The sequence below is a fragment of the Benincasa hispida genome, chromosome 6 (assembly GCF_009727055.1).
Source record: "Benincasa hispida cultivar B227 chromosome 6, ASM972705v1, whole genome shotgun sequence".
Lineage (NCBI taxonomy): Eukaryota > Viridiplantae > Streptophyta > Magnoliopsida > Cucurbitales > Cucurbitaceae > Benincasa > Benincasa hispida.
In genome coordinates, this window is record NC_052354.1 from 15,209,758 (window position 1) to 15,224,689 (window position 14,932).

Below are 14,932 nucleotides of genomic sequence, written 5' to 3' on the forward strand. Positions count from 1 at the left end.
CAAACATAAGTTCAACAAAAGGCTAAAACAAAATTGTTATTAAATTGGCATTACCTATTGGAAAATTCATAAAACCCAATTAATTATAGAAAATTTTCAAAAATAGAAAAATAAGGAAAACTATTTACACAAAATAGTAAAATTTTGATCTTCTTTGATAGAGGCTAATGAAGGTTGATAGAATTCTATAAGTGTCTATCAGTATCTATCAGTGTTAGAAATTTACAAAAGTCTATCATTAATAGATGATAATAGAAGTCTATAAATGTCTATCAGTATCTATCAGTGTTAGAAATTTTAAAAAGTCTATCATTAATAGATGATAATAGAAATCTATAAGTGTCTATCAGTATTTTTTTTTTTTTTTTTTTAATCATTTTGCATTTTTTTCTATTTGTGAAAATTTTTTTAATTAATATTTATATCTTATTAACTATTCAGAACAATCAATATTTAGGATCTAAACATGGATTAAAAACCAAAATCTAGAAAGCATTAAGATTATGAACTTAGAGCATAACGAGATAGGAGGCTGGAGAGGCATAGTATTTTTTGGACCATAACCTTCTAGAACCAATAGGTTGGTTTCTATTCAGTAGGTCACACTTCTATATGGAAAGTTATGGACTCATAATTAAGATCACACAATATGCCCATCAAATAGCCCAGATATAATTGCTACTTAATTTATCCACATATGAATTAATTATTAAATTAATTCCAACATTACCTTCTTTTGCTTGATTATTTCTTTCTTCCATCGTATTTACCATTTTTTTCCTGGCTAAGCAAATGTAGGAATTAGGGGTACTCACGATTCGATTCGGTTCGTTTTGGAGCTCAAATCAAACCGAATCGCAAATTTCAAAATGTGTTTTTTCTAATGTTCAATTTGAACCAAACCGTATGTTCAATTCGAACCGAATCGAACTAGACTGCATTTATCATGGTTTGTTTTCAAGATAGAAATGCTTTACGTGAGGTCCTAAGTTTAAGTTTCACATTTTATCTTTTGTCTCATGAAGTAACTTTATGAGACGTCTTATGAAATTTTTCTTCATGCGACAAAAGACAGATTTTCGCCTATGTGTGGGTTAACTGCAAGTAATCGATGGTACTTGGAAGGAAAATGAAATCTGAGGACGGAAAATGAAGCAAGAGAAAAAGAAACAATGGTACCTGGAAGGAAAATGAAATTTGAGGACGGAGGACAGAGGACGGAAAGTGAGACGTGAGATCTGAGAGGAGAGTGAGAGGTGGCAGACGACTCATGGCAATGAAGAGTCTGAGACGAAGAATGAGACGCGAGATGAGATTTGAGAGGAGATTTGAAACCCTAAGGACTAAGGAAAGAAATTGAAAAAACTCTTTATATATATATTAATATATATATATATATATATATATATATATATATAATATATATATATATATAATATTATATATATATATATATATAATATATATATATATATATATATTATATATTATATTGTTTTTTTAATATATTTATTAAGAAGTGATTCGATTTGGTTTCAAATCAATTTTCAGATTTGAAACCAAACCGAACCGCAATAATTCGGTCTCAACATATATCAAATCGAACCAAACTACATTAATTCGGTATCAATTCGATTTCGATTCGATTTAACATTCGATTTGATTTTAGCGATTTCAATGATCATCTCTAGTGGGAATGAGATGAATAAAAAAATTGTTTCCTAGCTCAACAAATGTTATTGAGTATGTTTAGACTGTAATTTAGTTTATTTCATAAATTTTTCATAAAGAACAAAACAACTTTAATTACAAAATGAATTTATCTACAATCGAACTTAAAGAAAAAAAAGTTGTAGTCCAAAATTGTTTATAAAAATATTTTAGTTTTAAAGAAGTTCACAAGTTGAACTTGCGAACATCTTTAAAGTACATTTTCCCCAAGAGCAGCCCACTGTGTTGTTTAAAAAAAAAAAAAAGGAGCTCACAGCTTGAACTTCCAACCTTTTCATACGAGATTTGACAAACACGACTGCAATAGATCGCAGCTTCAACTTGTAAACTACATCTTTTTAAACCATCTTCCCTCTCCTCGCCACTTCAGACGTTCCAAAGAGAAGAAAAATAATTCGTCGGATTTGTGAGTTGTGCATGATTCTTAGACGTCCCATTCCAAATAAATAAATAAATAAACAGCCGTCGAGAGGTCCTATTCCGAAACCCACTTTCCTTCAACTAAATCCCTACTTTTTTTTCTTTTTTTTTTTTAAGAAATGTAGTTGGTATTTCAGTTGATCCGCATGATGGAGATACGACTCAAAATTATATATATTGGTATCAAAATATCACAATACGCTACATTACTCGTGAGAGAGCATCTTTTGGTCAAACTATATGTATTATAATTAATTTTTTTATTTAATCTAAATTTATTTAAATATTGTCTAAGTCATTTTATCATCTACAAATATCATGTTTCAACCACATTCATGATCTCTTAGAAGATCTACAAATCCAATGGTGATAGATACATGGAGCAACTACACCATATGTACAATAAACCTATTGTACCTTGAACTGATCCTAGGTGTAGAAGACGTGTTCAAGAAGAGGAAGTTGAACATGATGAGGTTCACCACAACATCAAAGACATGCCTCTAATGACGCGGGCACAGATGTAGACACAAAGCCAAATTAATAATGCTAGTCCATTCACCTCGATGATGACAATATTATAATTCTCAAGTTGGTCCCTCATCTACATACGTTCAAAGATATAGATGGGTCAGGAGACCATGGACAATATTTATACCATACACGTATCACGATGTCAAGTTTAGGATATACCTTTTCGCCTTTTTACCCCATGCAGCTTAAGGATACTCTCCTTAGTGAACCCTCCCCTTTTCCAAAATGGCTCTTCATGTAGGTTATTTACGAAATGGAACACTCTTATTGATGTCACTTTGGTCATGACTCCCGCATCGCGCGGCTCACAAGATCCATGCGCCCCACGTGCATGAGTAAAGAATGACACCAACGTGCACCTCTGCACATCACAAACAACAAGCATAATAATAGAGTAAACACTAGCCAACGTATGGAAAAACTCATTCCCAACCTTTTTCATTATAATATGAATAAGGAATATGTACATCCTAGTGGTACATGTCATGAGACCCATGACATGCTCGGCTCTACAAAACTAGTATTGGAACCCTCCATCAAGACTCCACCTTGATGAATTATAATGGAGCCAATTTGATTTCTTGAGCTTGCAAGGGAAAAGAACTTCCTCTCAAGGAATGCAAGTGATCTTTCTTAGAAAGAATGAATCCCTAAAGAAATAAATGCCTTAGACAATCTCCAAAGTCTTTTTCAGTCTCATCGTTAGGTCGGGTCGAACCAGCCCAGCCCAAAGAATCAAAGGCTTAGGTTTGGCCCTAGCCTAAGCCCTATGGGCCTCAAGCACTATATGGGTCAAACTTGGATCAGTCCAACCTTAAACATAAGCCCATATCCCAACCTATGTGAAACATCAAATATTGGAAAACTTGAAAAAAAAAACAAAGAAATTACAGAACATGATAAACATAAATTTATAGCATGCTTTATAGGGGAAGAAGACATGTCCTTGAAGACCTTCTTCAATGCTTTCCTGAACTCCTTGAAGACTTTCTTCAAGAATTCCTCCTCAACAATAACAACCACGAATAAGGACACCACCACTTGGAAGTCTTCCTATTCTATGGATAGAATCAGAATTGTAGGATCTTTTGGAAGGGGAGAATTTTACAAAACAACATTTCTATAAAAGTGTGTTTAGAGAGATCTTGGTTTTTGGTAGAGAGAATTTTGCAGAGAACACAAGATCAATCATTATGTTCTCTTTGTTCGCTCTACAAAAAACTTCCTATAACTTTAAGCGAGAGAGATGGATAGATGGAGAGTTACAACTCCCTTCCACTATTGCGTAGAATAACCACTATTGCATAGAATAACTCACTTCCACCTTTGAATGCGCTATCGCCTGCCTGGGCCATGCCCGTGCTTGCGCACACATTGATTTGTTGCATGCGCCTCCATAGGTAGTTGCAGGATCTCACATGCTGGTACCATGCACGTGCTTGCCTATGTCACATGCCCTACTCTTCACCCATACGTTTTCCATGCACACGCCCTGGCTCTGTTGTTTGTAAGGTTTCATCAATTGTATCAGTGCTCAAGAATTAAGGTCTTAACACAACGCCTGTAAAGGCACCACAGGAACCAAAGGTCCAAGATCGACAACAACCCGCTCGAAATCAGTGACATTTGTCTTGGGGGACACATTAAGTTATTAGATTGAAATTAACATTTTAATTAAAAGCGACATTTTTCCCTAATTCTAAAGTAAATTAATTGTATATGTCTGAAGTTATAAAAATGACAAATGACAAATGTACTAACAAAAAAAAAATGCTTCATAATGGAAATAACAAATGTCCTAACTTATTAGAAAACGAAAAAAAATGCATGATAAGGGAAATGACAAATGTGCTAACAAATTGTATAACTATTAAAATGTATGTAGTAAAGAGACTATAAAAAAAGGTGAGGAAACGTTCAGAATATCGCATTAAATTTAGGATGGTAAATGGGTATAACAAAGTGGGGAAAAAGATTGAACTTGCAACGTTTTATAATTTTATTATTATTTTTAAACAAAGTAGTTTCCTAGGCATAGGGAATTGGGTTTAAACAACAATATTTTATAAAAATATTTGTGTGCCATTATATTTTTCTAATTAGTTTTAAAAACTAACATTTAAAAAAATAAGAATAAAATAATAAAATAAAATAAAAAGTCCATCTACAATCTACCTCGTTTTGTTTCTAGGTAAAAATAATGAGCCAAATTTTCAACTTTTGAAGAAGATGTAATTGATGTTTTATCCAAAGTTTAAAATGTTGATGTCAATGAAAATATTGATGTCTTACTTTTACAAAAAAATTCAATGAAAATATCAATTTCAAAGGATTTTTTGGAATAATTAGAAAAACAAAAGATTCAAAAAATAAATTTAAATTAGTAAATAAATATTTTATGATTTTCAAATTTCTTAACATGTATATTATTTATTATATTTATATTACTAGCATTTTGATGCTTATTTTTTGTGTTTCATAGATTTTTTTATAATATAATAGAAATATCGATACATCTCTCATGCCGATGTCGAACCCATGAAAATGTGAAAATATCAAAAGAAATATCAACATGTCTATGGAAAATTAATATTATAGTCTTATCCAATAAAATTTGTTGAAATAAACTATAATTTACATTGTTGATCTTTTGTGAGTGATCATAGAATAAAGTAAATATCTTCTTAAAAGTTAAAGATATAGTTGAATATTGCGCTTTTTGATTCAATAATTGCTACGGTGAAAAATCAAACCATCAATATTTAGCTTTATAACATTTTTTTTTTAAATGAAGTTTTTCATCAAATTGTAACAAACTTAGGTATTTTCTAAGTAAAATACAGTACTAAAGATTTGAATTTCATTTGTATTTGGCCCCTTAAAGTTTCAAAACTAACATTTTTCGTCATTAATATATATATATATATAGTTTTCTATTGAGTCCTTAAAGTTTCAAAAATGATTTTAATTTGATTTTCCAATTGACCATAGGAAGTAAACTTGAGGAGGTTGAAATAGAACACTCTTAATTTTATATCATTATAGAAGGGATGAAGGATTGCTCACGAACCAACCTAAAGATAACTCAACAGTAGTTGACATAACTTTGTTTGAACCTAAAAAAATAAAATGAAAAATGCAAGTAATTCAATAGAGTAAGGGGGACATAAAATAAGATCGAAAATATATGAACCTGGAAACATGAGAACCTTCCTATGGTATATCTGATGTGGATATCCATGAGTTCAACTTTAAGCAATCAATAATTACAAATTACAAAATAACTTTCAACAGAAATTACGATCAAAAGCAGCAACCAACTGTGATCACTATGTACAATATACCGTCGGGAGGAAGCCGATGATCGGTTCACATTTCTACAAAATTTCAGTGGTTACTGATGAGTTGAGAATGGGGAAATCCTCTAAGCCTAAACTTAAAAGCCAAAGAAAAGAGCGGCCCCCTCCCCTCCACACACAAATCTTCCAGTAAATGTTTAGTCAAATACCAAAACCAAAGTCATTTCTCAGTTCTTTGGAACATACCTCACCTATCATGGTTTCGCTTCCTCGCCTGATTCCTTGTACTCTGGCTTCAGCTCATATGTTCCTTGATGAACACCCTTGTTGTTGTAGACACAAAGGTCTTTAAGTATTTCCTTCATATATTGCTGCAAAAAAAGAAAGATTGAATGTTCCAGGCTTTAACCAATCCAAGAAGCAGAATCAGAATCAAGATATCAACTAGAACTTTAGTGTTTCAAGTGAGCAGTTGATTTGCTTCTTTCCCAAGGATGCAGATGTTTGAGAGATGTGTGCCCTTCTCCCAAATGAAAAATAAGGGAGTGGATATAAAGTACAGTTTAGTTTTATATTCCGGAATATGTTTGAGTCGACCGCAATGTAAGACTCTATAACATGTTAAAAGCTAATCGGCATAAAACCACAGTTTCATTTATCTATATTTGTATTTACCAATGTGGTTTCAATTCTATATAAACTGCATAAACGAGATGATAAACTATACATGCAAGCTTAGTAGTCAATAGGTGTACAATCGAGCTAAGAGGTCATGGGTTCAATCTATGGTGACCAGACTAGGTTTTAATATCCTATGAGTTTCCTTGACATCCAAATGTTGTAGGGTCAGACGGGTTTCCCACGAGATTAGTCGAAGTGTGCGTAAGCTGGCTTTGACAACTCATAGATATCAAAAAAAGAAAGGAAGAAAGAAAGACAGGTGTACAATTGAACTCTTCCTTACGGTGACTAAGATGCAAGAATTGTTTTCTGTAATTATAGCCTAGCTCAAAGTTTAATCTGGGGGAGGGAGTTTTTCACCCTTCCGACTTTAGGCTTCATTCCTTTTGTGATAAGTCAATGTACTCTTTTTGTTTCTTCAAAATATATATATATATATATATATATCACAAAATAAAAAAAAAATCTTACTTCAGGTTGGTCAGTCTCTTGAATCAATTGTTTTGACGTCCAATATGACTGTCTTTCAAAAAGCCTAAAAATAATCTTCTCCAATTCACCACGCTCCTTTCTCAACCTCTTTGTTTCCGATCCCTTGCTCACCACTTTCTTCTTCTCCTGTACCAAAATTAGCATCACACATATTCACATTAGAAAAGTTAATTTTTGGAAGCATTTGGACAAACTTTTGACTGACTACGAGGGTATTTAAATATAGCACAGGCAAAATCACAATTTAACTTAATAATATCAAACAAAGTAGAAATGAAGACAGTATAATTACTGCAGCTCCAAACGATAACACGTCCATCCCTGGCATAGGCCTCATATGTCCTCCTGTGACATGATCAATCACCTGTAGGGAATATTTGGAAATTTTAACCAGAAGAACGTGAGACAGAGAAATAAGTAAAGTAACCAAACATCTAAGCATGCTGCATAAGAAGTTACAAAGGAGACCTGAATCTGTCTGCTTTTGGTCATAGACTTGTGAGTTCTTTCACGACAGAGTTTTCCATACCTCTCAAGATTCTGATCATGTGGCTTCATGTCAAATTTGTTTAGTATTTTCCCTTCGACTGTAAACTTCCCTAAAGGGAAAGAAGAATTTGAAATATTTTAAGTAAACCCACAGAGCTTATCAGTTACATATGTTTATCCTGTAAAAATATTATAAAACTTCAAGATGAAAAATAGAAGTTATAGCTGCTATCGTTTTCTTGCAGTCAATCTCTAGTACACACAACTTGTAAGTTTTATTGTTTGTCATGTACAAAGTAGAAAATTTCAAAATGAAAGATCATGCTGGTATTTGAATAGAAGTTCTCTGTACTATAACTCAATAAATGGAAATCTCCTCTACTAACATTAGAGAACCTCAGCGGAAAGAACTTATAAATGTGTCAGGACGCAAATGATCAACTCTTATTAATATGCAAATACGTAAAATGTTTCTGCAGAATTTGATCAGAATGTGGCTTTGTGCATCGAGATCAATTACCCCATCTCCCGTAAAGATGTTTTAGTTTCCAACAGTGCTAGCTATAGTATGAGACCAGTATGAGATCAGTAGTCCACGTTAACAACTTTCAGATATAATTACTTTAAAGAAGACTCCAAAAATTGCAAGATACCTGACTGAGTCTTGACACTTCAGATGTTGGATGGAAAAGGAATTAAAGAGGATTGGAAGGCAATATTAAACAAAAAACTTCATCTCACCTAATTATAAATTAAAGCATAAGCCTAATAACTCGTTGGAGTCAGGTTCAACTGAACACAGACTCTCATACTAACTCCCACGTTACAAGATTTTTTTTCCTTTGTCTTTTTCTTTTTAAACAACACACTATATAAATATCCAGCACGAACTGTATTAACTATTAAGATATCTCCCACGCCCAAACCTCTATTCGAAATAGACAATAGCAACAAACTGAGCGGTATTGATGATCAAAGTCATGACGTTACTAATATAACGTTAATAATTAATATTGAATCAGACAGATTCTGAAATTAATTATTAATGCACATATGGTCTGAAGTCAATAAGATTAAATATTTATTCAAATCCAAGATTGACGAACATGTCAATACCAGTTGAACACATAATATAAATTCAATCTCAGATCACAATCAGAGTAATAGTTCATCCAGCTCACAAACATTTAAAACATCATATTCATGAGTCATTTTTCAATAAGCGGCTAGAGTGACATAAACCAACCTTGTGATGACTCGGAAAATACAGACATTGGAATGAAGTCCGTGGACATATTCAAGGAGTATGACCTTAATGTATTTCCAGAGTCAGTGCCAGCCAATTCCATAGTGAACTAAAATCAAGAGCCATTGTTAGCTGAAGAAAGCAAACAATGGATGATCATATAATTATTCTCATGATTCTCCTTTAATACAAATAATAACCAATGTAAGAAGCCATGCTTGAAAAAAAAAATTAGGCCCAACTTGGTGATCACTGATAACTTTTTTTTACGTTTGCAAGTGAGAATATGTTAGGCACAAACTAACTACTAATAATAGAACAATATTTTTCATAATGAGAAAATAAGCTTTTTATTGAGAATAGAGGAAAGAATGCAAGGATATACAAAAATAAAGTCTAAACAAAAGGAGTCGATCTATAAAAAGGAACTCCAATCAAGCAAATAACGCAACTAAGAGGATAATTATGATAGGAACCAAAACACAATCAAACTATATTGAAAGGTAAAGGATGAAAACTTACAATATAGCCAAGTGATTTGAGGTATTTGACCATCCCCTCAAGATGTTATTAAATTACAAAGAGTCTTAACCACTAAAGCCTAGAGAAAATCATGGAACCTAGCAAAAGACCAAACATCAACTGAAGTCCTACCACACACTCTAAAGATTATATTATTCCTCTCACCTTAAAAGCCCAACAAAATCACACAAGCCCTAACATGCTACAAAAAACACCCATTCCCGTGAAAGGACAGATGAAGAAAGAACTCCTCAATCATAAAGCTACAACTCCAAGATCACACTCAACAAAAACTAAACGCCTAAAGAACAAATTTGAGCCAGAAAGGCAAAATTCCCCAGCTCCATAGAAGGTGGTCCACATCCTCAACTGTGCTCCTATAGGATACAGCACTACAACCTTATCAAGGAGGATAACTTCCTCGCAAATCTATCTAAAGAATTAACTCTTTCGTGAAAGACCTGCCACATGAAGAACTTAACCTTCTTCAAAAAAAATTGTCTTCCACAACAAGATAAAGAAAGTATAATCATAGGGAGAGGGATTCACCATGGAGAAAAGAGCTACATGAAGATCCTCCGCAAGGACTATGACCCCAAAGGAGATTACCCTTCTCCCAAGGCTAATATAAAACTTTCCAATCATGGATACGAGAGCTATGATATTCGTTATTCATCATCAGAGAGTAAGCAAATAGTTCTATCCCCAACCTCTTGTATTAATAATAGGACAATTACAAGTGCCAAGAGGAAACATTTTTTAGAAGATTTAGATGAGATAATTGAAATTGCAAAAAAAAAAAAAAAAAAAAAGGACGACCAAAGTCCTGTATTATGAAACAATCACTGAAACTTTTCTTAGGATTATATGCCAAGAGACTCATGTTTAAAGTCGTTTGTTGTCAGACATACATCACAAATACAGGTTGATCTTGTTCTTTATGAAATCAAAATTTAAATGTGTGCTCTCAGTAACACATGGATTTGTTCCCACTTCATGGATAAAGTTTTTGTCTTCTATGACAAAGATCTTAATAGTTTACTAAAGGAGAAATAGCAATGAACGATCTTGGAAATGTGCTTTAAATGCAGTTGAAAATGATTTAGAAGCAAGAATCATTAACATGACACGGCTAGCACTACAGGTTGGCAAGGAATCATAACATTGTGGTTACATCAGTCAAATTATGATAAACATATATTTTCTTACTAAAAGGTTACAAAGCCTCCTTGCATGTGGTCAATCCAAAGGTCTTGTAATTTTTAGCTAAAACCATTTACAAGTCACAACTATTCCACAGAGCATCTTATTTAACATGCTACTAAATCAGAGGGCAACTACGATTTGTTTCCTTCCTTTCAGATGATAGCAAGAAATTCTAAACCGGGAGTTTTGGAAGATAAAGTATTTCACAATCTAAAGATTAGTACTGTTACTCCTTTAAGATATTTTTTCTTCATACTGTAAGTTTCAAGGCAACCAAGCTACTTACAAACATATCGACTAACTTTATTGGACAATCACATGACCCTACAATATTTGGGTGTATGAAAACCTATAGAACTCAAATAACATAAATAGGTGGATTTGTACCGACAACCATAGTTGTTAAAAAAAAGGAGAGAAAAAACAAAGCGGTTATCACTTCACTCCGAGATGGTATACAGGGTACAAATGGTGTCAGTATCTCTAGGCTGCTAGCATATATACAGCCATACAGGAGCAATAAAAATTTGGATAGTTCTCCGGCTAAAAATGACAAACCATTGTTAAATTCAATCACATTGAACTCCAGGTAAAACAGTATCATCCAAGGTCACCATTTCATGCTGGAGAATGTGATCTAACCAAACTTCAGAATACCTAGCTCACCGCACACAAGTAGCCAACATATGAGCTACCATTTTAAAAGTAATGTCATTCAATTCAAACACCCAATGAGTACCATTTTCAAAGAAAGAAACCAGATAATTTACCTTGTGATGCAGAACCCACCAACCCATTTGTTGAAATAAGAATCAATGCATACAACAACAACAACAACAACAACAACAAAAAAAAAAAAAAAAAAAAATATTCCCTTGAGTTACATAGATTTTCACACAATCGATCACCAATTTCTTAACGAATGACTTTAGTAGCAGAAGATAAAGGTCGTTAAGCATTTGAAGTTTTTAATTTGGAACATCGAAACCCTGCCTTGTCAGTCTCAGGCATTATGAACATAACGATGTGCAAATTATGCACCATCCACAACTCCAATATAAAAATAAGGAAAAATGGTGAGGAAATATTCATGACCAAGAGCATGGACCCGAACCATTTGATCATAGGCTCAGAGCGAGGTTAAACATGAGAAATTGGGGACTGATAGTGATCACTAACAACAGCTGATTGTTAGGAAAGGAACATACCCTTTAGTCAGGGAAGAGTAATAAGAACACTATTTTTTTTTCTAATCTCCAAAAATTCCTGATCCCCCGTATTCAAACACAGTTGGTAGTTAGGAAATTTTATGGGATGTCCCCGGAGGGACCAGTTGGTAGTTAGGAAAGCAAGCATGTAAACCAGAGGGGTCTTATTCATAGAAAAGCATCACGAGAACACAATAGTGAAAAAGCAATTTAGACTAACCACACGTCATAGAAACTTTAACAAACAACAAAACTTTCCATTACCAGTGACACAAGGAAAGAACAAAAAGATAAAATATATATATATATATAAAGTCCGAGTAATCAACGAATAGCTCCAAAGGAAACAAATTATAAACAAAAAGAACGGCAAATGCATACACAGAAACAAACACAAAGCCCTAAGATAAAGACAATACCAAACGAAAAATAAAAGCACAAGCCAACCTAAAATGGAAAGCATGCACAAGCAAGTTAAGAAACAGAAGAAATCACACAATGCAATAAGAAGAGAGCCCTGAATCCAAAACCAAAATCACCATAGCAGAACGTCATCATATACCTCAGTAGAGGAAGAATCATCATCGTCATTCGATTGCAGTGGGTCAACAGAAACGATGACCTTAGCGACCGGACGGGAAGGGCCATCGGGCGAATTAGAAAGAGCACGAGTTACAACTTGCGGGCATTTCAAGAGCCACATTGCTCTGTCCGCCTTGTTAGTCTCTAAGAAGTCGGTTCCAACAACGCTGTTGTTATTGATTTGGAGTTTTCTGGAACTGCAACGGTCGATGGATTTGCCGTCGACGTCCATTGCAGAGAAGAAGAAGAAGAAGAAGAAGAAGAAGAAGGATCAATGGTTACATCAATGGAGGTGGGAAAATTGAAAAGAAATGAAACAAAACGGTTTTTGTTAGAGAGGCTTTTTGCCGTAACCAACCTGAGTGGGAAGATTTTGGATTATATAGACGAATTGCAATGCAAGAATGCGCTGAGAGTGGGGGGCCACGGCCACCTCAATAAGCTACGCTTGCCTTTCAACTTTTAATCTTATACTTTTAAAAGTTGCAATAATATCTTTAAATTTTTATAAACGTTTCAAAACTAATTTTAGAGTATAAATTCTTTAAAGTTTCGAAGAGACTTAAAAGTTAAAGCTGTATGGTGATGTCCTAAAATGATATAGTGATTCAAATTTTCGTTCTATATCATTTATTACACCATTGTTTCGCATCTCAATTTTCGTCCAACTTCTAAATAATTTCTTCTCTAAGGATATTTTTGAAACATTTATGAGAATTCGAGGGTAATATTGCAATTTTTGAAAATATAAGAGTATTTTTTAAACAACCGAAAAAGTTCAAGATTGTTCTTTATAATTTAACCTATAAAATATAAGTATACGTTAAATTGCAAATTTGATCTCTATAATTTGGATAAAGTTAGAATTTGATCCTTATAATTTTTAAATTTATCCTTATGTGTTTTGATAAGATCTCATAAATAGTGTGTACAGCTTGATAAAATTTTCGTAATAATCCCTATCACAAGTATTTTATCAAACAATATGAACTAAATTCTAATTATAAACCATTAGGGCTAGATTGTAACTTTCTTCAAACCCTAGGGACTAACTTTGAAAATTAACCTACTTTGGGGACATTTGGGGTAAAGAGTTGGTTATTATAGTCCTAGATTATTAAAGTTAAGTTATAATAATTGATATTTGAAGTGTAGACTATTTTAGTTGAGTTATTATGTGTTTGAGATGTAAACTGTTTTAGTTTGAAAAAAAAAATAGTAAACATTCTAATAAAGAAAAAAAAATAATTAATGTAAAATAGTAAAAACGGTAGCAAATAATAAATATTATAACAAATTGGAGTTTTGCAATATCATTAACTATAACTAATTGGGAATACGAAATAGTATTTACTATGGGTGGTTATTATAGTTTTAGGATAGTGTTTACCCCCAAATACATCCTTTAAATTATATATTTAAAGCTAACTAAAAAAACCACTTTTTCTTTTAAGTTTCAATATTACACTTGACTTTTTTTCAAAATTACTATTAGTGTAGAAATGCCTATTATCGTTGAGTTACGCTCATATTGACATGTCGAATGAAAATTGTGACCTACAAAAACGTGATAGGGGTCTAGAACAGAAACTTAGAAATGTCAATTACTCTTGAGTTATATTCATATTTGCATGTTAAATGGAAATTGTGATCTAAAAAGAGATGATGATTTAGAATAGTAATTTGAATTGTCATACTATTCTAGATGATGATTGTAAGTGTAAATTGAATTAACAATTAGGATAAATTAAATCCCTCACATTATGTCTTATCCCCTATTCTTTATTGTAAAGTTCTACAGTAATTTCAATAAAATATTCCTAAATTATCAACTGTTATATTATTCCATGCCTCAATCTCAATTTTCTCTTAAAATTTCTTTCTATAATTTAATTTTAATTTTCATTTTTAAACTTTTGAGAATTTATGTTCATGACTATGGAAAAATTAATTGATAGTATATTCATCTCGTTTTTCTTTTCCTTCTTCTTTTTTATGTTCAACAATATTTGAAAGTAAGTAGATTCGAATCTTTGATCTCCTGATCGAAGACATATGTCTAAATCAATCTAGTTAAACTCAAGTTTTGGATAAGAATAAGATATTTATTTAAGTTATGATTTTATGCATTCCCTTCATAATCTAGAAAAACATTTGATTGATTTGATGCAATTTGTAAATATAACAGCAAGTTCATAAATGAAATTTTGTACATTGCTTCAAGAGATAGGTAAAGTGTGTATGTGAACTCTTTGGTCGAGTTGTTTACATCTTTCTACTATTTGTTCGTCATATAAACAAATAATATTATATATGAATTATATGAAATCACCGTTCAAAATTTGTAAATGTAGTGAAGATCTTCAAAATGTCAAGTAAATTTACCCTCATCAAAGTTAAAGAACTATCTTTTATACAATTTGCAGTACATTAAATAAAATTGTAATTTCGTTTATAGTCCTAATATTATATTAAATTTAAGGATGATTGTTTTAAATAGAAAAACTATTATTTTTAAATGT

The 14,932-nt window shown here is 32.5% G+C and overlaps 1 protein-coding gene across 3 annotated transcripts; it reads right to left on the bottom strand.

The window, feature by feature from the left end:
• Nucleotides 1-5,883: 5,883 nt before the first annotated feature.
• On the bottom strand, nt 5,884-12,775 carry LOC120079471 (general transcription factor IIF subunit 2-like). Of its 3 annotated transcripts, none has more exons than XM_039033668.1 (7): nt 12,391-12,775; nt 8,893-9,001; nt 7,626-7,756; nt 7,450-7,521; nt 7,137-7,283; nt 6,236-6,355; nt 5,884-6,062 (listed from the first exon to the last, which is right to left on the bottom strand). In XM_039033668.1, the coding sequence occupies exons 1-6, from the start codon at nt 12,640-12,642 to the stop codon at nt 6,239-6,241; spliced, it is 828 nt and encodes a 275-aa protein (XP_038889596.1). In that variant the 5' UTR covers nt 12,643-12,775; the 3' UTR covers nt 5,884-6,062; nt 6,236-6,238. The 3 variants fall into 3 exon arrangements, with proteins under 3 accessions (XP_038889596.1, XP_038889595.1, XP_038889594.1); XM_039033667.1 differs by having other exon boundaries at nt 6,231-6,355; XM_039033666.1 differs by having other exon boundaries at nt 5,884-6,355.
• Between the last annotated feature and the right edge of the window lie 2,157 nt (nt 12,776-14,932).